Source organism: Equus przewalskii, chromosome 10, assembly GCF_037783145.1.
Source record: "Equus przewalskii isolate Varuska chromosome 10, EquPr2, whole genome shotgun sequence".
Lineage (NCBI taxonomy): Eukaryota > Metazoa > Chordata > Mammalia > Perissodactyla > Equidae > Equus > Equus przewalskii.
Genome location: NC_091840.1, coordinates 29,792,001 through 29,811,112, shown reverse-complemented (window position 1 = coordinate 29,811,112; position 19,112 = coordinate 29,792,001). Strand labels below are relative to the sequence as shown.

The window sequence follows — 19,112 nt, the reverse complement described above, 5'->3', positions numbered from 1 at the left end:
TATTTCTATTTCAGAATATTGTAATCTTATAGCCATAAATGAAGTAATTCACACAAAACAATATTTCTGTTTTCCATTCTTTATTATATAATAAATAGGCATACTTTAAAAATTAGGTTGATTTCACATACAAGGAAGAAGAAACAAAAGGATGGCCTACCTCCTACATTTGTTGGGCTTATTCTGTGAGTGCCCGTATTGTGCTAACATAATGTAGCCTTTTAGTTTTGTAAAAGTTCAACTTAAGCATTTAAACATAAATTTATTAAACGGACATTTACAATTCCTTCTAGTGATATGAAATATAAATTCAATATGTACATTTGCCTTTGAAATTATCTCTTAAGCGCTTCCATTTGTTGTCCTTAAGTGTAAAACAGCCTAGAGCATTTACATCACTTTTTAAAAATGCAAATATCACCTGAAGTGAATGCATTCTGACATAATTAAAAATGCAGGGTTTTACTGCAAAAAACCATCACGCTAAAACTTTTACTTGAAAAGAAATAATTTTATTTTATTTTACTTATTTATTTATTTTTAAGATTGGCACCTGGGCTAACAACTGTTGCCAATCTTTTTTTTTCCTGCTTTGTCTCCCCAACCTGCACCCCCCACCCCCGTACACAGTTGTATATCTTAGTTGCAGGTCCTTCTAGTTATGGGATGTGGGACGCTACCTCAACGTGGCCTGACAAGCGGTGCCATGTCCACGCCCAGGATCCAAACCCTGGGCTGCCGCAGCGGAGTGCGCAAACTTAACCACTCGGCCACGGAGCTGGCCCCGAAAAGAAATAATTTTAAATTGATGACAATACCATCATTACTTAGAACCATCTTCTTAACTCACAAGGAGAAACTAAAGCATCAATTCTCAAACTCAAATACAGAGCCTTTAATCTACGTTGAATGACCAAGGCCAATATCTATTATAGAAGATACACTATATGCAAAAAACTAAACCAAATTTTACTTGTGTTTACCTTTCCAATAGGTGGTGAAAAGCTGCTCATTTTTGCTTTTTAAAGTTTCCCTTTTCCATAAACCAGTTTAAGGCAAGGGCAGGCTCTGGGTTTTAAACAGTCATTTTTAACCTTCATTTTTAATACCAAACCTTTTGAATTATTATTCAAGGTCACAATGAGACCTTGGAGGGTGGGGGTGGGGGACACATCTAACCCACACAAGAGGAATCTGATTGCTGAGTATTTTAATATACTTACTGAAAATAATCACCATGGAAAATTCACATAATTATCTTACATCATAACAACATGGATAACAACAATGTCAGAGTTCTTCATTAGAAGAAATAAAGTATTACATTAAAATGAGTTTAAAAGTATACTACTATAGATATTCTTCTAAATTAAAAAACGCTATGTGGGAACCTAAAATATAATAAGAATACAATGAATCATCTTCATTTATTAAATTGCTGTTTTCATAGTAAAGGGTAGAGGTTTCCTGTATTTCTGCTAGCATACATTGCTAGAAATAAAAATACATTGCTAGTGGCAGCTATTAAAAGATGAGGAAAAAAACTACTTTGAAAATGTATAAATAGGAATCTTTCTTTTGTATATGTCTTTTATCATCTACCAAAGTGACCATAAGCTTGCAGTTTGAAATAAATAAATCTCGTTAATATGTCTGTAGCTCCTAGTAAGAAATTTTAAATCAGAAACAAACTGTGAATAAAAACAAAATCAAGGCGTATTCTCTAAATATATTTCTTTTATTTGTTTACTGAATCTTGAAAATAAAAGAAACACTAAATGAGCATGTTTTGCAAAATTCTGTTTGCCATAACAACTGATCTGCTGGGTTGAGACTGACCTTTAGCAATGAACCTGTGACTAGTATAGTAATTTTTATTCATGTACAGCATGCTTAAAGAATTTCCCGTTGACCTCATCTTTACAGAATTTCTGACAAAGACAAGATAGGTGATTCCTACCTCTATTTTAGAGTACCAGGTTACAATGACTGGTTAAACACCTCCAGGAATTTCTTTGATAGAGATGGGATCAAAAACAATGTGTCCTTGTATCTATTTCCACAAGACATTAAAGAATGGTATCCAAAAGTTATGTGGCATCCTAAGACTATTTAAGAGATTTTAATATTTTAGTCACAATTACCAGATGAAAAATAGAATCAGTGGCCATACTCTGCAGAAAGCACTTAAATATTCTTACCTTAAATTTGATAAAGAAGCAGAATTATCAGAAAATACTTCTTGAACAGCCTAGTGACAAACAAGATAATGAAGGAGATAAATAAGGTTGATAGTTTTTTAAAATTTCTTTTCTTGCTTAATTAATATGTATAACCTACCCCTCCCCTCTAATTGATTAAAAAGGTGTTTCTGTTATGTGGGGAAAAAAGCAATTACATTAACATGCAATTCTACTCAGAAATGTAATAGCTATAGAAACATTTCTTTATAGGGTCAATATCAAACTATGTTTACCGAGTATCAAGAATTTTAGGAAAGTGTTCATTAAAACACAGTATGTTTTGGCAACATGTTACTTTGTCTCAATTATTTTCCTAACAATCTATATGTTAGTTGGTCTTTCCATTATCTAAATCTGACTCTAAGTCACCGTTGCTGTTTTGAGCCCAGAGAACGTTTCTATAGCCACCAAACACTGTGATATTATCTATATATCAGTTGCCTATACATTTCTTAAAAATGGGAATAAAGTAATGTAACAGGAAGATTTACCTCTACAAAATGAAGAAGCTTTTCAGTGGATGCCTCAAAAGTTTTTCGAGCCATTTCCGACTTTCGCAATTGGCAGTCAAGTACTGTGATTCTCTTTCTTAACTCCTGCACACTTTCCTATTCAGAGATGTCAAAAGGAGTGTCTTACACATTTCTTCAATTTTACACCAGTGGCTCCTATTTTCAGCTTTTATTAACTAATATCCAACAATACCATATTATTTATTTTCTCTCTTACTGTACACATCTTCTGATCTTGGAGGTACCTGACTAATTGCATATTTAAAAGTTAAACTGCACAGGGATGCTACAAATTTTATGAGACAAGCTGCATATGACTTTATTGCTTGTTATAGTAAAATACATTTAAATTAGTTTATAGTGTTTTTTGGCAAGATGGCTTACCAGATGTTGACAGAAACCCTGACCACCATGGCACAACCAAAAATGCTCAAGATATACACATATATTTAATGTAATATAATCCAACGTAAAGCCAAGCTAGCAGAGAAGTAAAAGAATTCCATGGACAGCAAAAGAATTCCACGAAGACAAGCAATAGCGATGCCGAGTGAACCCACTGGAGTAAGAATGCATTGTGGCATAATTTGCTTTGAGGGTATATGTTGATCTCTGGCAGCCGACAGCTTGGGGTTTCATCAGTTGCAAATGGCAAATGGGAGAACTTTAATGGGTGAACTAGGAATAAAGAAACCTCACAGAGGTAAACAGAGTTTTGATTTTGGCTGTGGTGAGTGGGTAAAAAAAGTCTCTCCTGAATAATTGCTAACCACACGCCCCACTCACACAGATTTGAGGTCAGAATTTATATTACCTCTGTGGCCTGTAAATTCATAAGCTGAAAATTTAATTTAAATTGTCCCAGGCTGGTAGAAGCAAACACAAAACTTCTCTGGATGGATATTTTCCAAACTCAGATCTCAAAGAATTCTCATGTAAAACATGTCAAATGAATATGACTTCAGGAAATAAGCTACCAAGAATAAAAAGTCAGCTGAAGGAAACAAATCACAGGGTCAGCTCTATGAAGACAGCTAACAGTGGAGTAAGCAGATATAGAGTGGTGATATTTAACATGTTTTAATAATTAAGAAGAAATTGAAAGCACAATAGAGGGACAAGAAACTATCAAAATTGATCCAGATGATAAAAAAAAAATCAACTTTAAATAATGCAATCATAATTAAACTAGAAACTCAATGTACAGGATTAACATTTAATTAGATACAGTTGAAAAGAGAATGGTGAACTGGAAGACAGAGGAAAAGAAACTCCTCATAATACAGCAGAAAGATAAAAATGGAAAATACAAAAGGAGGAGGGGGGAAAGGAGAAAATAGTCAGAAGACCTAGCATACATACAATCTGAATTACACAAGAGAGACCAGAAAGAACGAAAAAGAAATAGCTCAGGATAACTGCTTTGCATTTTCCAGAAATGGCAAAAGATGTTCCTCAGATCAGGATGCTAAATGAATCTCAAGCAACAAAAATAAAAATAGTCAATACATGACTCATCACAGTTATACTGCTGAACATTGAAAATAAATCTTAAAATAATCTCGAAAGAAACAACAGAATTGCAAACAAATGACAGATTGACAGCTGATATCACAACCATGAAATAAAAAGTGAAAGAAATTAAATGCCAACTTAATATTCTAAATATAGCAAAAAATATATTTCAAGAACAGGAGTTCAATAAAGATGTTTCATACAAACAAAAATGAGAGAGTTTATTACCAATAGATCCTCACTAAACAAATTTCTAAAAGATGTACTTCAGGAAGAAAGGAAATAATTCTAGCAAGAAGGTCTGAGAAGCAAGAAAGAATGTTAAACAAAGAAAATGGTAAGCATGAGGTCTATCTAAACAAAGGTTGACTGCACTAAATAAACTGTAATAGTGTCTAATTTATGGTGTTAAAAGCCAAGAAAGAACTAAAACACAGACAAAAATAGAAATTAAGTAGGAAGGGATGATTGGATTTACATTCTAAAGTTCTTATAATATTTAAAAGAAGAAGAAAGCTAATGATTAGTTTATAATTTAAGTTAAAGTAGAATGTTAAAACTTCCAAGATAACCATTATAAATTAGAAAGAGAGTGTATAACTTCTAAACCAGCAGAGGCAAAGAAATGACACGGGGGAGGGGGGGCATTTCAGAGAAATCTGAATCAATCCAAAAAAGAGGCAAAAAATGAAAAAGCAACTAGAAAACATGGGATAAACAAAATGTACAAAAGAAGAGGGCAGAAATGAAGCCAAGTGCATTAGCAAATACAAGTGTAAATGGAAAGATCTTTCCAATTGAAGGTCAAAAACTGGTAAAATGGGCCAGCCCGGTGGCACAGTGGTTAAGTCCGCACGTTCCACTTTGGTGGCCTGGGGTTCGCTGGTTCGGATACCGGGTGTGGACATGGCACCGCTTGGCAAGCCATGCTGTGGTAGGCGTCCCACATACAAAGTGGAGGAAGGTGGGCATGGATGTTAGTTGAGGGCCAGTCTTCCTCAGCAAAAAGAGGAGGATTGACAGCAGATGTTAGGTCAGGGCTAATCTTCCTCAAAAAAAAAAAAAAAGTAAAACAAGGGAAAATCCAGCTCATGTTTTTTACTATATATGCAATTAAAATATAAGGACACTGAAAAGCTGAAAGTAAAATGACGGATAAAGTACATAGGTAAATACTGAAAGAAAGCTGGTGTAACTATCTTCATATCAATCAAAAATAAGCATTAAGGGGGGCTGGCCCCGTGGCCGAGTGGTTAAGTCTGTGCGCTCCGCTGCAGGCGGCCCAGTGTTTCGTTGGTTCAAATCCTGGGCGCGGACATGGCACTGCTCATCAAACCATGCTGAGGCAGCATCCCACATGCTACGACTAGAAGGACCCACAACGAAGAATATACAACTATGTACTGGGGGGCTTTGGGGAGAAAAAGGAAAAAATAAAATATAAGCATTAAGGGGAAGAGAAGATGGCTAGATTGAAGAATCACAACATTTTCAAAATGGATGACAACACAATTCCAAACTTGCATGCAGCTACAAATATTACTTCAAAACATATAAAGAAAATTTTAAAAAAGAAACCACAAGGGAGATTTTAACACACTTCTCTGACAAAGAAATCAACAGGACCAGAGAAGAACTGAACCCCACAATTCACGACCCTGATCTAGTGGACTATATAAAACAATTCATCAAACAACTGCAAACTCTTTCAAAGCTCACTTTGAACATTTGTAAACACTAGCCATACAGTAAGTCATGAAGCAACCATCAACACATTTTGGAGTTGTTATCCTATAGATTAGATTCTCTGGCCATAATGCAATTAACCTTTCTGTGCCTCAGTGGTGTTTATAAATAAAGGCTCAATCATAAATATGCAAAATTTTCCCGAATTAATCTATATATTTGATGAATTTTTGGTGGAACTTATAAGCTGAATCTAAAATAAGTATAAAAGACCAAAAGATCATGTAGCCAACACACTTTTAAAGACAAAGAACTAGGTAGAGTGATCAGAAAACAAGACTTACTGTAAAACATATAGTAATCTACATAGTGTGTTATTTGCACAGAAATATACAAATAGACCAATGAAAGAGAATAGAATGCCCTCAAAAAGATCAACACACATGAAATCTTGATATATGACTGCTGATCAATTAGGGAAGATGCTTTTGAATAAACGGCGCTGGGATAAGTGGTTATTCATTTAAAATAAAGAAAGAAAGAATAAAATGAATCCTTACCCCATACAATGCCACAACCAATGACAGGTGGATCAAAACTTTAAAACTTTTACAGGCAAATATAAAAGAATATCTTTACATCTTTAGGAATGGAAGAACTTCTAAAAAGAAACATGAGGGAAAAGATCAATAGATTTGACTACATGAAAATTAAAGAACATCTTTCACCCAATTCACCATTGGGTAAAGGGCAAGCGATAAATTCCAGGGAAGATTTTAATAACATATAACTTAATATGGATTAGTAACCAGAACATATGAACAATAACTACATATCAATAAGAAAAGGCAAATAACCCAATGGAAAAATGGTTAAAAGACAGGGAGAGAGATTTCACAGAGAAACATAAATGGCTAACAAATACATAAATATATGCTCAACTATCTATCTGGGGCAGGGGGCAAAGTGCTAGTTTATAATGTTTGGGGTATAAATAATCCAACCATGGCTAAGTTCAAGTGACCAAGATGGTGTCATTGAACATGGAGTTGAGAAGACATGCACACTATCATCTCTTGTGAGCCTGTGCCAGCTGGTCCCAGCACATCAGTGGCTCAAAGTCATTAGTAATCAGGGAAATTCACATTAAATCACAATGAGATACACTTATGACACCTACTAGACTGATAAAAATTAAAAGTAAAAGAAAACGAAGTGTCAGCAAGGATGTGGGGTAAACGTAATTCTTACTCACTAATGGTGGGAATAAAAATTGGTTCAAGCACTTTCAAACAATTAGGCATTACCTAGTAAAGTTGATCAATCATCCTTCAACCTAGCAATTCCAGTCCAAGATATGAATCCAAGAGAAACTGCTACACATGTGGAGCAGGATATATATACAAAAATGCTTTTAGCAACATCATTCATAGCAGAAGAAAACAGAAACAATTGGACTGTCCATCAAATACAGAATGAATAAATATACTGTAGTATATAGTATATCCATTCAATGGAGGACAAACAAGAAATGAAAAGACATGAACTAGCTATAAACTTGAAGTAGATGAATTGCAATAATAAAATGTTGAGTGAAAAAAGCAAGTCAGGGGCCGACCCCTTGGCTGAGTGGTTAAGTTTGTGACTCCACTTCGGTGGCCCAGGGTTTTGCCGGTTAGGATCCTGGGTGCGGACATGGCACTGCTCATCAGGCCATGCTTAGACGGCATCCCACATGCCACAACTAGAAGGACCCACAACTAAAATATACAACTATGTATTAGGGGGGGTTGGGGAGAAAAAGGAAAAGTAAAATCTTTTGGAAAAAAAAGAAAAAAGCAAGTCAGAAAAATACATACAGTATACTTATATAAAGTTGATAAACAGGATAAACTAAACAACATATTGTTGATGGATATATTATCAAGAAATTGGTCAACACTAAATCCAGGAAAGCAGTTTACTCTGAGAGCAAGAAGGGGGATGCAATTGGAGAGGGACATTGTGGGTTTTCAAAGGTACTGGTAATGTTTTATTTGTTACGCTGGAAATGAATAAAAAAAATTAAAAGGGAGAATAAATAGATAAGGGAAAAATTATAATGAAAAATAAAAGCGTTGTTACAGAAAGAATCTGTGTTTTTAAATGAATATTTGAATCCCAACTCTATAACATCTTGGTCAACGTCTCTTCAAGCAATCTCAAACAATTAAAATATAAATGTTTCCTTCTCTTTCTCCACTGGTTTTGGGTTGCAAAATGTTGAGATGGCCATGTCTAATATCGCTTCTTTGGGGAAAAAAAAAGGTTGTTTTCAGAGACAGGTTAAGGGCTTAGCTTAGGGTCTTATTAAGAGATGGTCTGAGATTCCTGTTATGCTAAAAAAGAGAAGAGCTGAATTAATTATATTATCAGACAACTTAGGACAAAAATGTTTCTCAGCTATGAGTTGGAAAAGAGAACTACAAATAACTTACTCCTAAAAAAAAACCATGGAATAAATTCATGTGAACTCCTTGAACATAATATTATTTAAAAGGAAAAGTATTTTTAAAGACTGTTCATTTTCCCTCCAAAAGTAACTATAGTTACTATAAAAAAGAGCTTTTCATATTTTTATAATTCCCAAAATATTTTCAGAATCATGTTAAAGTTACTCACATCACATAAGCATGTGTATTTGCTTTCAGAATGTAAACACTGGGTCAAAAAATAGTAAATGTACGTAATATTCGTAAGTATGGTTGCTTTCTAAATAATACGTTTTCCCCTTGACCTTGTATTATCAAAAGTTAACAGGAACGTCAGCCTTCTTTTCAAATTGGTTTAAATGGACAGAAGTGAGAAAGCAGTGACTCTTAAGAGTTAACCAAAAAAATTTCAGGTTTTCTTTATATTTTCCTTTTCTAAAACTGGTTTCACTTCTACTTGGTATATTTAAAGAATTTAACTCTTTTATGTTTAAATAAACAGTCATTAATTATTCAAATTTGCTTTATGTTCTCTTGAAAACTGACTAGAGATATAACCACCTGTTATGTTTAGAAATGAACTCTACGAAGTTATAAAATATCTGTTTCAATTTATTTAATTTTCTACCTTATTTCAGTGAAGTAAAAATGTACCTATTACAGTTTTTTGAAGACTATTCAATGAACACAGCATGTGTTGAATAAAAAAAAATCACATAACAAAAAAATACACATAAAAAAGTTTACATTGCCTTCTGAAAAGCATTCAGTATTTTGTTGTTGAAATTGGAGCCTAATGTAGTATATCTTCCATTAAAACTAAATTCACACTCAGTTTCTTCCCATTAATTATCTTGGGCCTTGGGCAAAAAATTATTTAACTTTCACACTTTCTTGAGTGCTCTAACCAAAGAGCAAAACCCATCCCTAGACTGTCCTCCTCCTCCTGTCCCCATAAGGCAAATTAGCAAGTTTTGAAACAAAAGGAGAAAACCAATGTAACCCATGAAATGCTAAACAGTTCCAGGACTTAACGCCTGAGCCGTACAATGTTGACCGATGACCCAAATAAATTTGGGGCACATGCTTTTCCATTCCAAAGCTATCTGGATAAAGGGAGGCTCACAACCTTTACATGACCCCCATCAGGATACATCATCCTATCATTGAATAATAGAAGACAAACACCGACCTAGTTTAGAAGTGCAGATGAAAAGAAAATGAAAACAGGATACATGACGACGGCAAGGAAACCATGGTAACTAGAAGAGAGGACTGTTTTGCTTACTTTATTTTGGTCAGAATAATCAGCTAGCTGAGCCTTCAGCTCTGTAATCTCGGCCTCCAACAGACGGATCACTTCTTCATAGTCCATTTCCATTCGGTGCGCCTGCCTCTGTGCAGCTTCGGCAAGATGAATCCGACTTCGCAGGGCTCTTGTTTCTTCAACTACAGCTTTGGTTTCCTAAAGATTTCAAAATTAATGTCATTAATTAAAAAAACAGCTAAAAAAATACTTCAGTGGTTTAAATAAAATATTTTCTGCCCTCTGGAAGTTTTAATTCCAAAACTTAATCAATATACCTATGTTCCTCATGTCTCAATTTGAACATTAATATTCATGTTATTTTATTACGTAGAGTAGCTGCCTGATCTGACTTTCCCTTGGTTAATTTCCTGGATAATTTTCAGTATGGAATCTCCAACTGCACACACCTAGCATAACATTTTGAAGATAAGGGAAGTAGAAGAGAATCGAAAATGGAAAATAGAAAAATAAGAATTGGTTCAAAAGGTAAAAAGAGCAGGCTTCTGCAAAATGCAAGTAGGTGGTCGGGCTCACATTCCAGGAGTGCTCTTGTGGCTTCATCAGATACTGCTGCGAGACTTACAGCATTGTGGGGCTTCTCCATGACAAGCCCCAGGAGCAAACGCTTATTCTAGATATCAGTCTACCTGCTACTTCTCCCTTTTGATTTAAGCCAAAAGGTAGAATTCAGTAGCAAAATATATAGCTACTTCTATAGGATGTAATGCTCACAAGACATTTATTAAACACATGTTATATCTCAGGTGCTTTACGTGTCTTCTCTCATTTAACCTTTAGAACAACACTGAAAGAAAGGCATTATAAAAAACCATTTTATCCAGAATCAAACAGAGGTTCAGAGAGGTTACATAACCTGCCCAAGGACACATGGTAGTGCCAAGAATTTAAACCCAAGTCTGCCTGACTCCAACATTAATGCTCTTTTCACCATTTTACTCTGCCACTAGATGACAAAACCCTCTTATATACTAGCTATATTCTCCATCTTAGGTGGCCAAAATCACTTGCTCTCTCAAAATGAATCTTGGTGCTGGGTCAATGACAGTCTCCTAAGACACAAATATGATTTAACATGGCAGATTATACTGTAAACCATTTTTTTTTCTTTACTTGATGCAGAAATCTCTTTTCTCTGCAATGGAACTTTCTGCTCCAATTGTCATGGCTAATACTCAACTATGGTTATTTTAATTTTCTCAGAGCTATTATAGAACACTTGCTTTTGTTTGAGCCTAAATACATTTGAAGTGAAGGAAGGGTTAGGAAGATGCACATATTTTTAAGGGTCAATTTTTCATCCATACATTCAATAACTATTAAGTACTTGTTACGTGTCTTGTTCTCTTTCAGATATTGAGAATAGAGCACCTACCAAAATAGACAAAAAATCCTCCCTCTTGTCCCCCAGAATTTACACTCCAGTTTGGGGAGAGAGACAGTAAATTAGGTATTGTCAGTGAGGATCTCATTGAGAAGACATTTCATCAGAAACCTGCAGCAAGGATGGAGCATGAAGATGTCCCAAAGAGGAGCTTTCTGGGCAGATAGAACAGTTTGTGCAAAGGCCCTGAGATAGGATTATGCCTTGCATCTTCAGAGAACAGCAAGGAAGCCAGTCTGACAGAAGTAGAGAGTAGTAGGAGCCAGGAAGGGAGTGGTAGGACGTGAGGGCAAAGTGGTAACAGGAGTGAAGGCAGGAATGGGGTTGCGATGGAGAGGTAGATCTTAAGGGGCTTTGTAGGCCATTGTAAGGACTTTGGTTTTACTCAGGACGAGATGGGGAGTGATTGGAGGGTTCTCAGCAGAGAAGTGATATGATCTGAATTAAAGTTCAAGTGGATTACTTTTGCTGCCATGTTGATAGTAGACTGTAGGGGGTTGGCAATGGTAGAGCAGGGAGAAGAGGAAGGGGACAGGTATAAAATAATTGTGGCTTGGACAAGGGTTACAGTGGTGGTGATGGTGTGAAGTGGTTAGATTCCAAATACAGCTTGAAAGTAGGGTTAACAGAATAGTTCATCATCATTAACAACATTTACTTAGCAGCTACTGCAATCATGTTATGTGATAAACAATACAAAGGGGGTAAAGGATACCTTCCCTTTTCCGGCTCAGCTTAGAACATTAGGTATGACTTACATAAGTGGAGGAAGAGAGTAGGGCATGTTAGACAAAAAGAACAACGTGAACAAATGAAGAGAGACAAGAAGGAATGTGGTACATTCGAGAAATGGCACCAGATTAATTTTGACTGGAGTAGATGCTTCTTACAGGGGAGCAATGGATAAAAAAGGTTGGGGAGAGGGAGGGAAAGGGCCAGGCTCTGGTAGAAATGGCATGACAGCCAAAACCTTTGTACCTGGGGAAGTCTTCAAGCCTTCTGAGCAGAAATTGATATGAGAACACAGTGACTTAGAAAGCTAAATCTGACAGCAGGTACAGGATGGAGAATTTGGCCAACAACTGCCTACTGTGCCCTGGATTCAAAGAACTTTACTTTCTTGGGGGCTGGCCCCATGGCCAAGTGTTTATGTTCGTGTACTCCGCTTCAGCGGCCCGGGGTTTTGCCAGTTTGGATCCTGGGCGCAGACATGGCACTGCTCATCAGGCCATGCTGAGGTGGTGTCCCACATGCCACAACTAGAAGGACCCACAACTAAAAAAAATGATATACAACTACATACCGGAAAAATAAAATCTTTAAAAAAAAAGAACTTTACTTCCTTATTTTTTAAAGTAATTATCTTATAATAAAAGGATACTTTTAGAAAGAAATACCTGGGGAAATAAAGGGACATCTACCCAGCCACATCAGTCATATCAGTCAGTTCAACCCAGGTGATGAATGGTCACCAGGGTCACAGCTGGATCAACCTCACATCAGACTATTGCTGTGCATACAAGAGGTACTGGCTTAGTATGTGCTGGCACTACTCTAAGTGTTTTACATGGATCAACTCAGTTAATCCGCACACTGCTGGGCGAGGTATGTCTATTATTATCCTCACTTAATAGGTAGGAAACTGAAGCACAGAAAGGTTATATAACTTGCTCAGAATCACAAACCTAATAGGCAGCCAAGCTAGGATCTGAATCCAGACAATCTAGTTAGAAAGTTCATGCTCTTGGCTACTATGCCATACTCTCTCTCCATCTACAGAAAATGCTAAAAAAAAATCACTTGTAGATGACAATATCATCAGTGCCCAGCCCTGCATGAGCTTAGGATGTGGCCATTACAATATACGCAAACCCATTTGAGGCTGGTGCACTGTTCCCCGCTTTCCATTCAATCAAGCTAGAAAAAAATATATTGTCACTGAAGAGAAAGAGGAGAGGCAGAGAATTCTCCATAGCTGCAATGAAGAATAACTAATCTGATGATTTGTCTCCTTCACACTCACTTCATGCAGCTTTTATTCCTCTATAAAAACAGCACTTTTATTTTTGTTCAAAGAATGCTAGTTAATTAAATGAAGAATCTGGATGGGATTTATACAGCCATTACAGTACACTGATGGTAATAGAGTGTGAAATGTAGTCGGGTGGTAAAAGATGCAGAGGTTTTGATGCTGAATAAATTCATGCTATTTCTTTTGTAAATGTATAACTGTCAGGTTGGTAAATGTGACCCCTTAGCAAAGTTCTAGCCCAATTCTCACTGAATGGCTGTTTAAAAGATTAGTGCATTGAAATGATGACTTAGAGGAAGCGGTAAGAAAAGACAGCAGCAGTGTGCTGTATTGAGCAATACAGGATCACACAAATCCATTTTTTTCTTTTCCTCCTGGGCTGTCTTCTAATAAATAACTGTAAAGCCTCCTATGTCAGTAACAACTGAGCCAGAATTTTCTCAGTCCTTCACCATGAGTCTGAAATCGCGTCAGGGTGAATGCTGCAGCCAGGTCACTGATTTACTTTGTATTAGGTAGAGATTAATCCAGTTTAGAAAGAAAATAAAAGAGAGAAACTAAGATGTAATGGTAAATCAGAAAAATCAACACAAGCATTATGCTATTTAATACCAAGCAGTATGAGCAAATATACTAGAAGGGAATCTTGAAGTATGAAGTCAAATCTCTGACAACTTTTTTTTTTTTTGAGGAAGATTAGCCCTGAGCTAACATCTGCCACCAATGCTCCCCTTTTTGCTGAGGAAGACCGGCCCTGATCTAACATCCGTGCCCATCTTCCTCTACTTTATATGTGGGATGCCTACCACAGCATGGCTTGTCAAGCGGTGCCACGTCCGCACCCAGTATCTGAACCGGCGAACCCTGGGCCACCGAAGCGGAACGTGTGCACTTAACCCCTAAGCAACCAGGCCGGCCCCCTCTGACAACTTTTTTTTGGTGACACTGAGAAAATGCTTTCAACTCATACTGTCCCATTGTAAAATGAGGATTTTCCACCTCACAATTTCACAATGAATCTTCATGGAAGATGAGACCAAATTATTCTCTGAAAATATAATTCAAACTAATGAAAATCTTCATAGGCTACAAATACTTTGAACTTAGCTATGTGATTGTGTTGAGACAAAGGGCATTATAAACTCACATAAAGGGCAGTATAAGCTCAGACGAAAGATAATATGCTGTGTGTTTTCCACATACAGCACTTTCTCCCCACAAGGCAACACGAAATAGAATAAAAAACATGAGTGTGAGATGAGTTATACCTAGGTCAGAATCTCAGATCTAGGATTTTTTTCACTTTCTGGCTAATTCTCTAAGACTCAGTTTGTTCATCTGTATAATGGGAAATAACAACACCTGCTTTATAAGATCAAAACAACTCTCACAAGAGGGCTGAAGAAACGATTACAAGTCTTGGTACAGTTTTTTTCTCGTTCCTCCTTACTGCTTTTAAAAAATATACAGAATGCCCTATGTGATTAGAGAGGTAGACTAGATAATTTATTAAGGGCTTTCCTGAGGCACTCATTTAGTAATACTAGTTATTGAACTTTAGAGAAGTCGTTTGGAAACATAATGTGCATGTCTTTTTTAATGTTAGCGACGACTATGTAAAAGCTTTTCTTCCCTAGGTATGAGTTGTAATGCTCCCTTAAGTAGAAGGAAAAGCACTAACTGCAGTTGCACATTTATAATTAGGCTACCACAGCCACATCACTAACCTTAGAAGTTCTCTAATTTTTAAGCTAATCAGTAAATCTTTCAAAATGTCAATGGCTGACAGGAGAAAAAGGAGACTGCAAAGAGATGTATGTTTTAGGGTAATGTAACTTAAGCTACCAAGCCCAAAAGAATACTTCTCTTATCAGCTTCCTACATTCACTCATTGGAAAACCTTTCTTGGTCTTGGTCCCATTACAGCTTGTGAAAAAGATTAAGGGTTACCACAGGAAGAGGGTTGTTGAAGGAAAGTGTTTAAAAGCAAGCTCTATCTAGTTTCCTTAACTTACGTATTGGGTTTATTAAAATATGTATAATATTCTTCTCAATGGATGATCTCAAAGTAATTTGCAGAAATTCCTGAATGAATCTACAATTCATCGCTTAAGCATGTACACACTTGGGGAAGAAAATTAATCCAGAGAACTTTCTATGCCTCTGAAATGTGCACTCTCCTTTCTCTTTCCTTACTCTTCCTCCACGCGTCCATCCAGCCCACTACTCCACCTCCTTACCTAGCCAGTTAGTAAGCACTGTGAAGTCTTTATTTACAATGTATTTGCAGCTATTCCTTAGTTCCCAACCTCACCCCCACATTACTGAGTCATGTCTTTACCTGCTCACATGTAGGTACTGTGAAAATCACCTAAGTGCTCACTCTGCCTACTGTGTTCTTCACTCTAATGTATTCTGCACACTTCTGAAGGATCAATTTTCCCAAAATATTGCTCAATTCCACCTTCGGTAACAAACCTAAGTACATGGTAAGTCATAAAATGGTACATGATAAAACACATCCTCAATCTCCATACTTCAAGGTTCGCCCCTACTTATTCCAAATCAGTCTTTCCAGCCTTAGCACATTCAACAACCTTACAGGATTGCCATATCCATACAAGAACTTACCAAACTTCCCAGACTAAATTCTCTCATCTCCAAGGTGCTCCTGAGCACATTATTCCTTCCACTAGGTATATACAATTTTCCCCTTTCTTCTTCACCCAGTTCTCATCTATCCTTCAAAATCTACTTCAGATTTTACCTTCTCTAATGTTACCAGATCACTTCAGTTTACAATGATCTTTCCCTCTTTTTATCTTTTATAATACCTGTTATCTGCAATCAATCACACACTACTTAGTATCTCCTACTGCTCTCTTGAACTGTCATTAAAATATTAAGTATTTTACCATCTAACTTTCTAAAGTCAAAGGGGCTTGACAGCCCACATTAAAACAGAAGCTGTCTGAGAGTAAAAACCAACCTAATATGAACAGGTGCTCCACTTAACATAAATATGATATAGCTGCGCTGACAAACAGTGAAAATCGCTATTTTGTATTTCACATATAAAAATTACCTTAGAGAATTCTACTAGGTAAGAAGCTTTCATAGGAAAGTTCTTCATTAAAGGCTTCAATTTTATGGGAATAGTAGTAGAACTATATTTCATTTAAATAATTACAATAACAACCATAAACCATGCTCTTGAAAAACACCACATAATGAAAAGCAAATCATTTCATTATAGTCTTTTTATATATAAACAAAAATCCTTTTATTGTATTTATTAAGCAAAAGAGATTATATCAAAACTAAGTGGAATAAAGAAAATGCCAAGGTCAAAAAAGGACAGACAGTTATGTTTTATTGTGCTTGACAATTTTGTTTCTTGGCTTTTTACTAAATAGCTTTAAAAATTTAAAGATGTAGAAATCATGCATACTATTTTATATTTCCCTAAAAATCACAAATTTCCATCACAAATTAATATAATATATGCTCTCAAGGACTATATAATCTTGAAGGTCCTTTCCAACCCCCTCCATATCCCTGATTCTATGATTTACATGATGACACTTCTTTGTAAAGTGTGTAAAAATGATATATATTTGTAAATCCAAGAAACAAAGATTTTTTTTAGTTTGTATGTAAAAGGAAAATCCTCACTTTGCAAAGGAAGATTTGGTTAAGCTTTGTGGAGGAAAAGCAGGTCAATCAAAGTATAATTAGCTCTAATTAACCCTCCCAAGAGCTGTCAGCTCTTTACCTGCAGCTGCCTCATTCTCCAAAAGGTGCAAAATTGAGCGGTGCCTCTGAACATCAAAGAAAATCAAAGAAACAATTTTCAATCTCTGTTTATAAACAGAAGTCCCTAATCAAAGACAGATACACAGTACATCTATCTGATAAATTTTACCATGTGAACTTGTTCACAATATAAATATTAATTAGTTAAATCCTGTTGTGATAATATGTTTAACCCTGAACATGTATTTTCTGATTTAGTGAAAGTTGACATAAAAGAAAAAACTATTTTTCTACGTCTCCAATTCTGGTTACAAATACCAAAAAGGGGACATTTAGGTATTGGAAATTTCCTTTCATAATGCGAGTTTAAACCCTGTTCATTAAAATCAGGCAGAGCTCAAAGGCTACTTTCTCAGTTATGTTTAGAATTCCTGTGAAGTTTGAGATTTAAGGGAGATCTGGCTTCAAAACAGAAATGTATTCCTTCTCAACTAACCTTTATAGGTTTAATTCAATTGGAATAAAAATTTTATCAAATTTTGTTTGTTTTGGAGGAACTTAACCAGGAGTTGCAAATTTGAATCGAGGTATAATAAGATCTAAATAATAAATAAGATTCTTAAGTTGATTTGGAAGAAAAAATCAGTCAGAACTGGTTAGCAAATTTTGAAAAACAAGAATAATGAGAAATAAAGAAACCAGGTGGGACACGGCCCAAGGATTTAAGGCATAGATAAAGCTATAATAGTCAGTACTGGCCAAAGAAGGGTTAGATAAACATTCACACACCTAACAAGTATTTATTGATGAAGCAACTGGAAGGACCAGAGAGCCCCAACAGACCCTAGAACATATAAGAATTTAATCTACAAGAATGGAGATACCACAAAACCAGGAGTGGCTGTGACAACAAACTACTGGGGGAAAAAAGTGTAAAGTGTAGACTCTTATCTCACACCATATACCAAACAAAATAATTTCTTAGACGAGTTAAGTAAAGACAGACATGGGAGGAAAACTATGTAAATGTGTATCTGAAATCTGGCTAGGAGTGAACTTTAAAAAAGTGAAAAAGAGGAGAAATCACAAAGAAAAAGATAGATTTGACAACACAAAAACACCTGTGTTTAAAAACGTTGAAAAAAATAGGCAATTTGTACACAGGGGAAAATATCTGCAACAGATTTGGTAGAAATAGGGTTAATAACAACAATGTAAAGAGATCTCAGAAAATGATGTGAGAAAAAGGATCAAGTTATTGATTAAGAATACAAGAGAAGTGAAGAAGAAAAAGCAGGACTGGGAAGTGATACAGATAACATAAGGGGTATATGGTTAGGAGTGGCAGAATGTCACTAGCAAGCATATCAGGAAATAAGCTGCCTTCAATCTTGAAGAATTGTGATGAGATTCACAATTTAATTTGAAATCCACAGACAATCTTTGGTCTCCAGCATGAGTGACAATGAATCAAAGTACAATAATTTCAAATAGGGTGATTTACTTATGCAGGGTTTGGTACGACTGGAGAAGTCTTGTTTTTGATTCTAAAATAGTTTGTGAATAAATCATCTAACACAATGTCATGAGTCCCATAATGAAGTAAGAGCACTAAAAAGTGTTTCTCACATAGTAAACTGCCAAGATAAGAGTTTTATAGTATCAACTGCCTTATCACTACTTCCTCCTTGTGTAAAATTTACTAGTTTGTCAGCCAAATTAATATATATTGCTCTAACATGTAGAAACACAAAGTGTTTGGCATCTACACAGATGTTTAAAATATACCCTGAAAGGTTCTCTCTTAGCAACTGACTAATAGAATTTGAGAGATTTCTATTTGTTTGTTTTTAGTGAAATAAGGAAAATTATAGGGAGTTGAGCCTACCGTAGTGCACAAACCTGCCTTTGAAAACTCCCCAGCTACAGGGCACTTATTCTGAAATGCTTTCTAGAAAGTGATGGTTTTGCTCTATTTTTCTTTTTCTTACTAGATTGAGAGCTCCTTGCAGAGACTATGGCTAGCTATCACAGTGAATCCAGATAAAATCAGCATTTAATAAAAGTTTCTTATGTTCCCTTCCCAAGTCTCCCTTATAAGTTACTACAGGCAGGTATGAAACAATTGATGAAAGAATGCCAAATGTGGTCCCTGAACAGCCAGAAAATAAGTGGCTCACTGTATG

The 19,112-nt window shown here is 35.8% G+C and overlaps 1 protein-coding gene across 7 annotated transcripts in view; it reads right to left on the bottom strand.

The window, feature by feature from the left end:
• Window positions 1-19,112, bottom strand: part of STXBP4 (syntaxin binding protein 4) — a 163,921-nt gene that overhangs the window by 70,235 nt on the left and 74,574 nt on the right. For 6 of the 7 annotated variants that reach the window (XR_011523092.1, XM_008519740.2, XM_070560749.1 and 3 more), the window contains 3 exons: window positions 9,716-9,892; window positions 2,735-2,851; window positions 2,202-2,251 (listed from right to left, as the gene is read on the bottom strand). Coding sequence is in view for 5 of the 7 variants with exons in the window: in XM_008519740.2 (XP_008517962.1) it covers window positions 2,202-2,251; window positions 2,735-2,851; window positions 9,716-9,892 (344 nt within the window). In the remaining 2 variants the exon portion in view is untranslated. Of the gene's footprint in view, window positions 1-2,201; window positions 2,252-2,734; window positions 2,852-9,715; window positions 9,893-19,112 lie in introns of those variants that run through there. The other variant, XR_011523093.1, reaches the window with a different exon arrangement.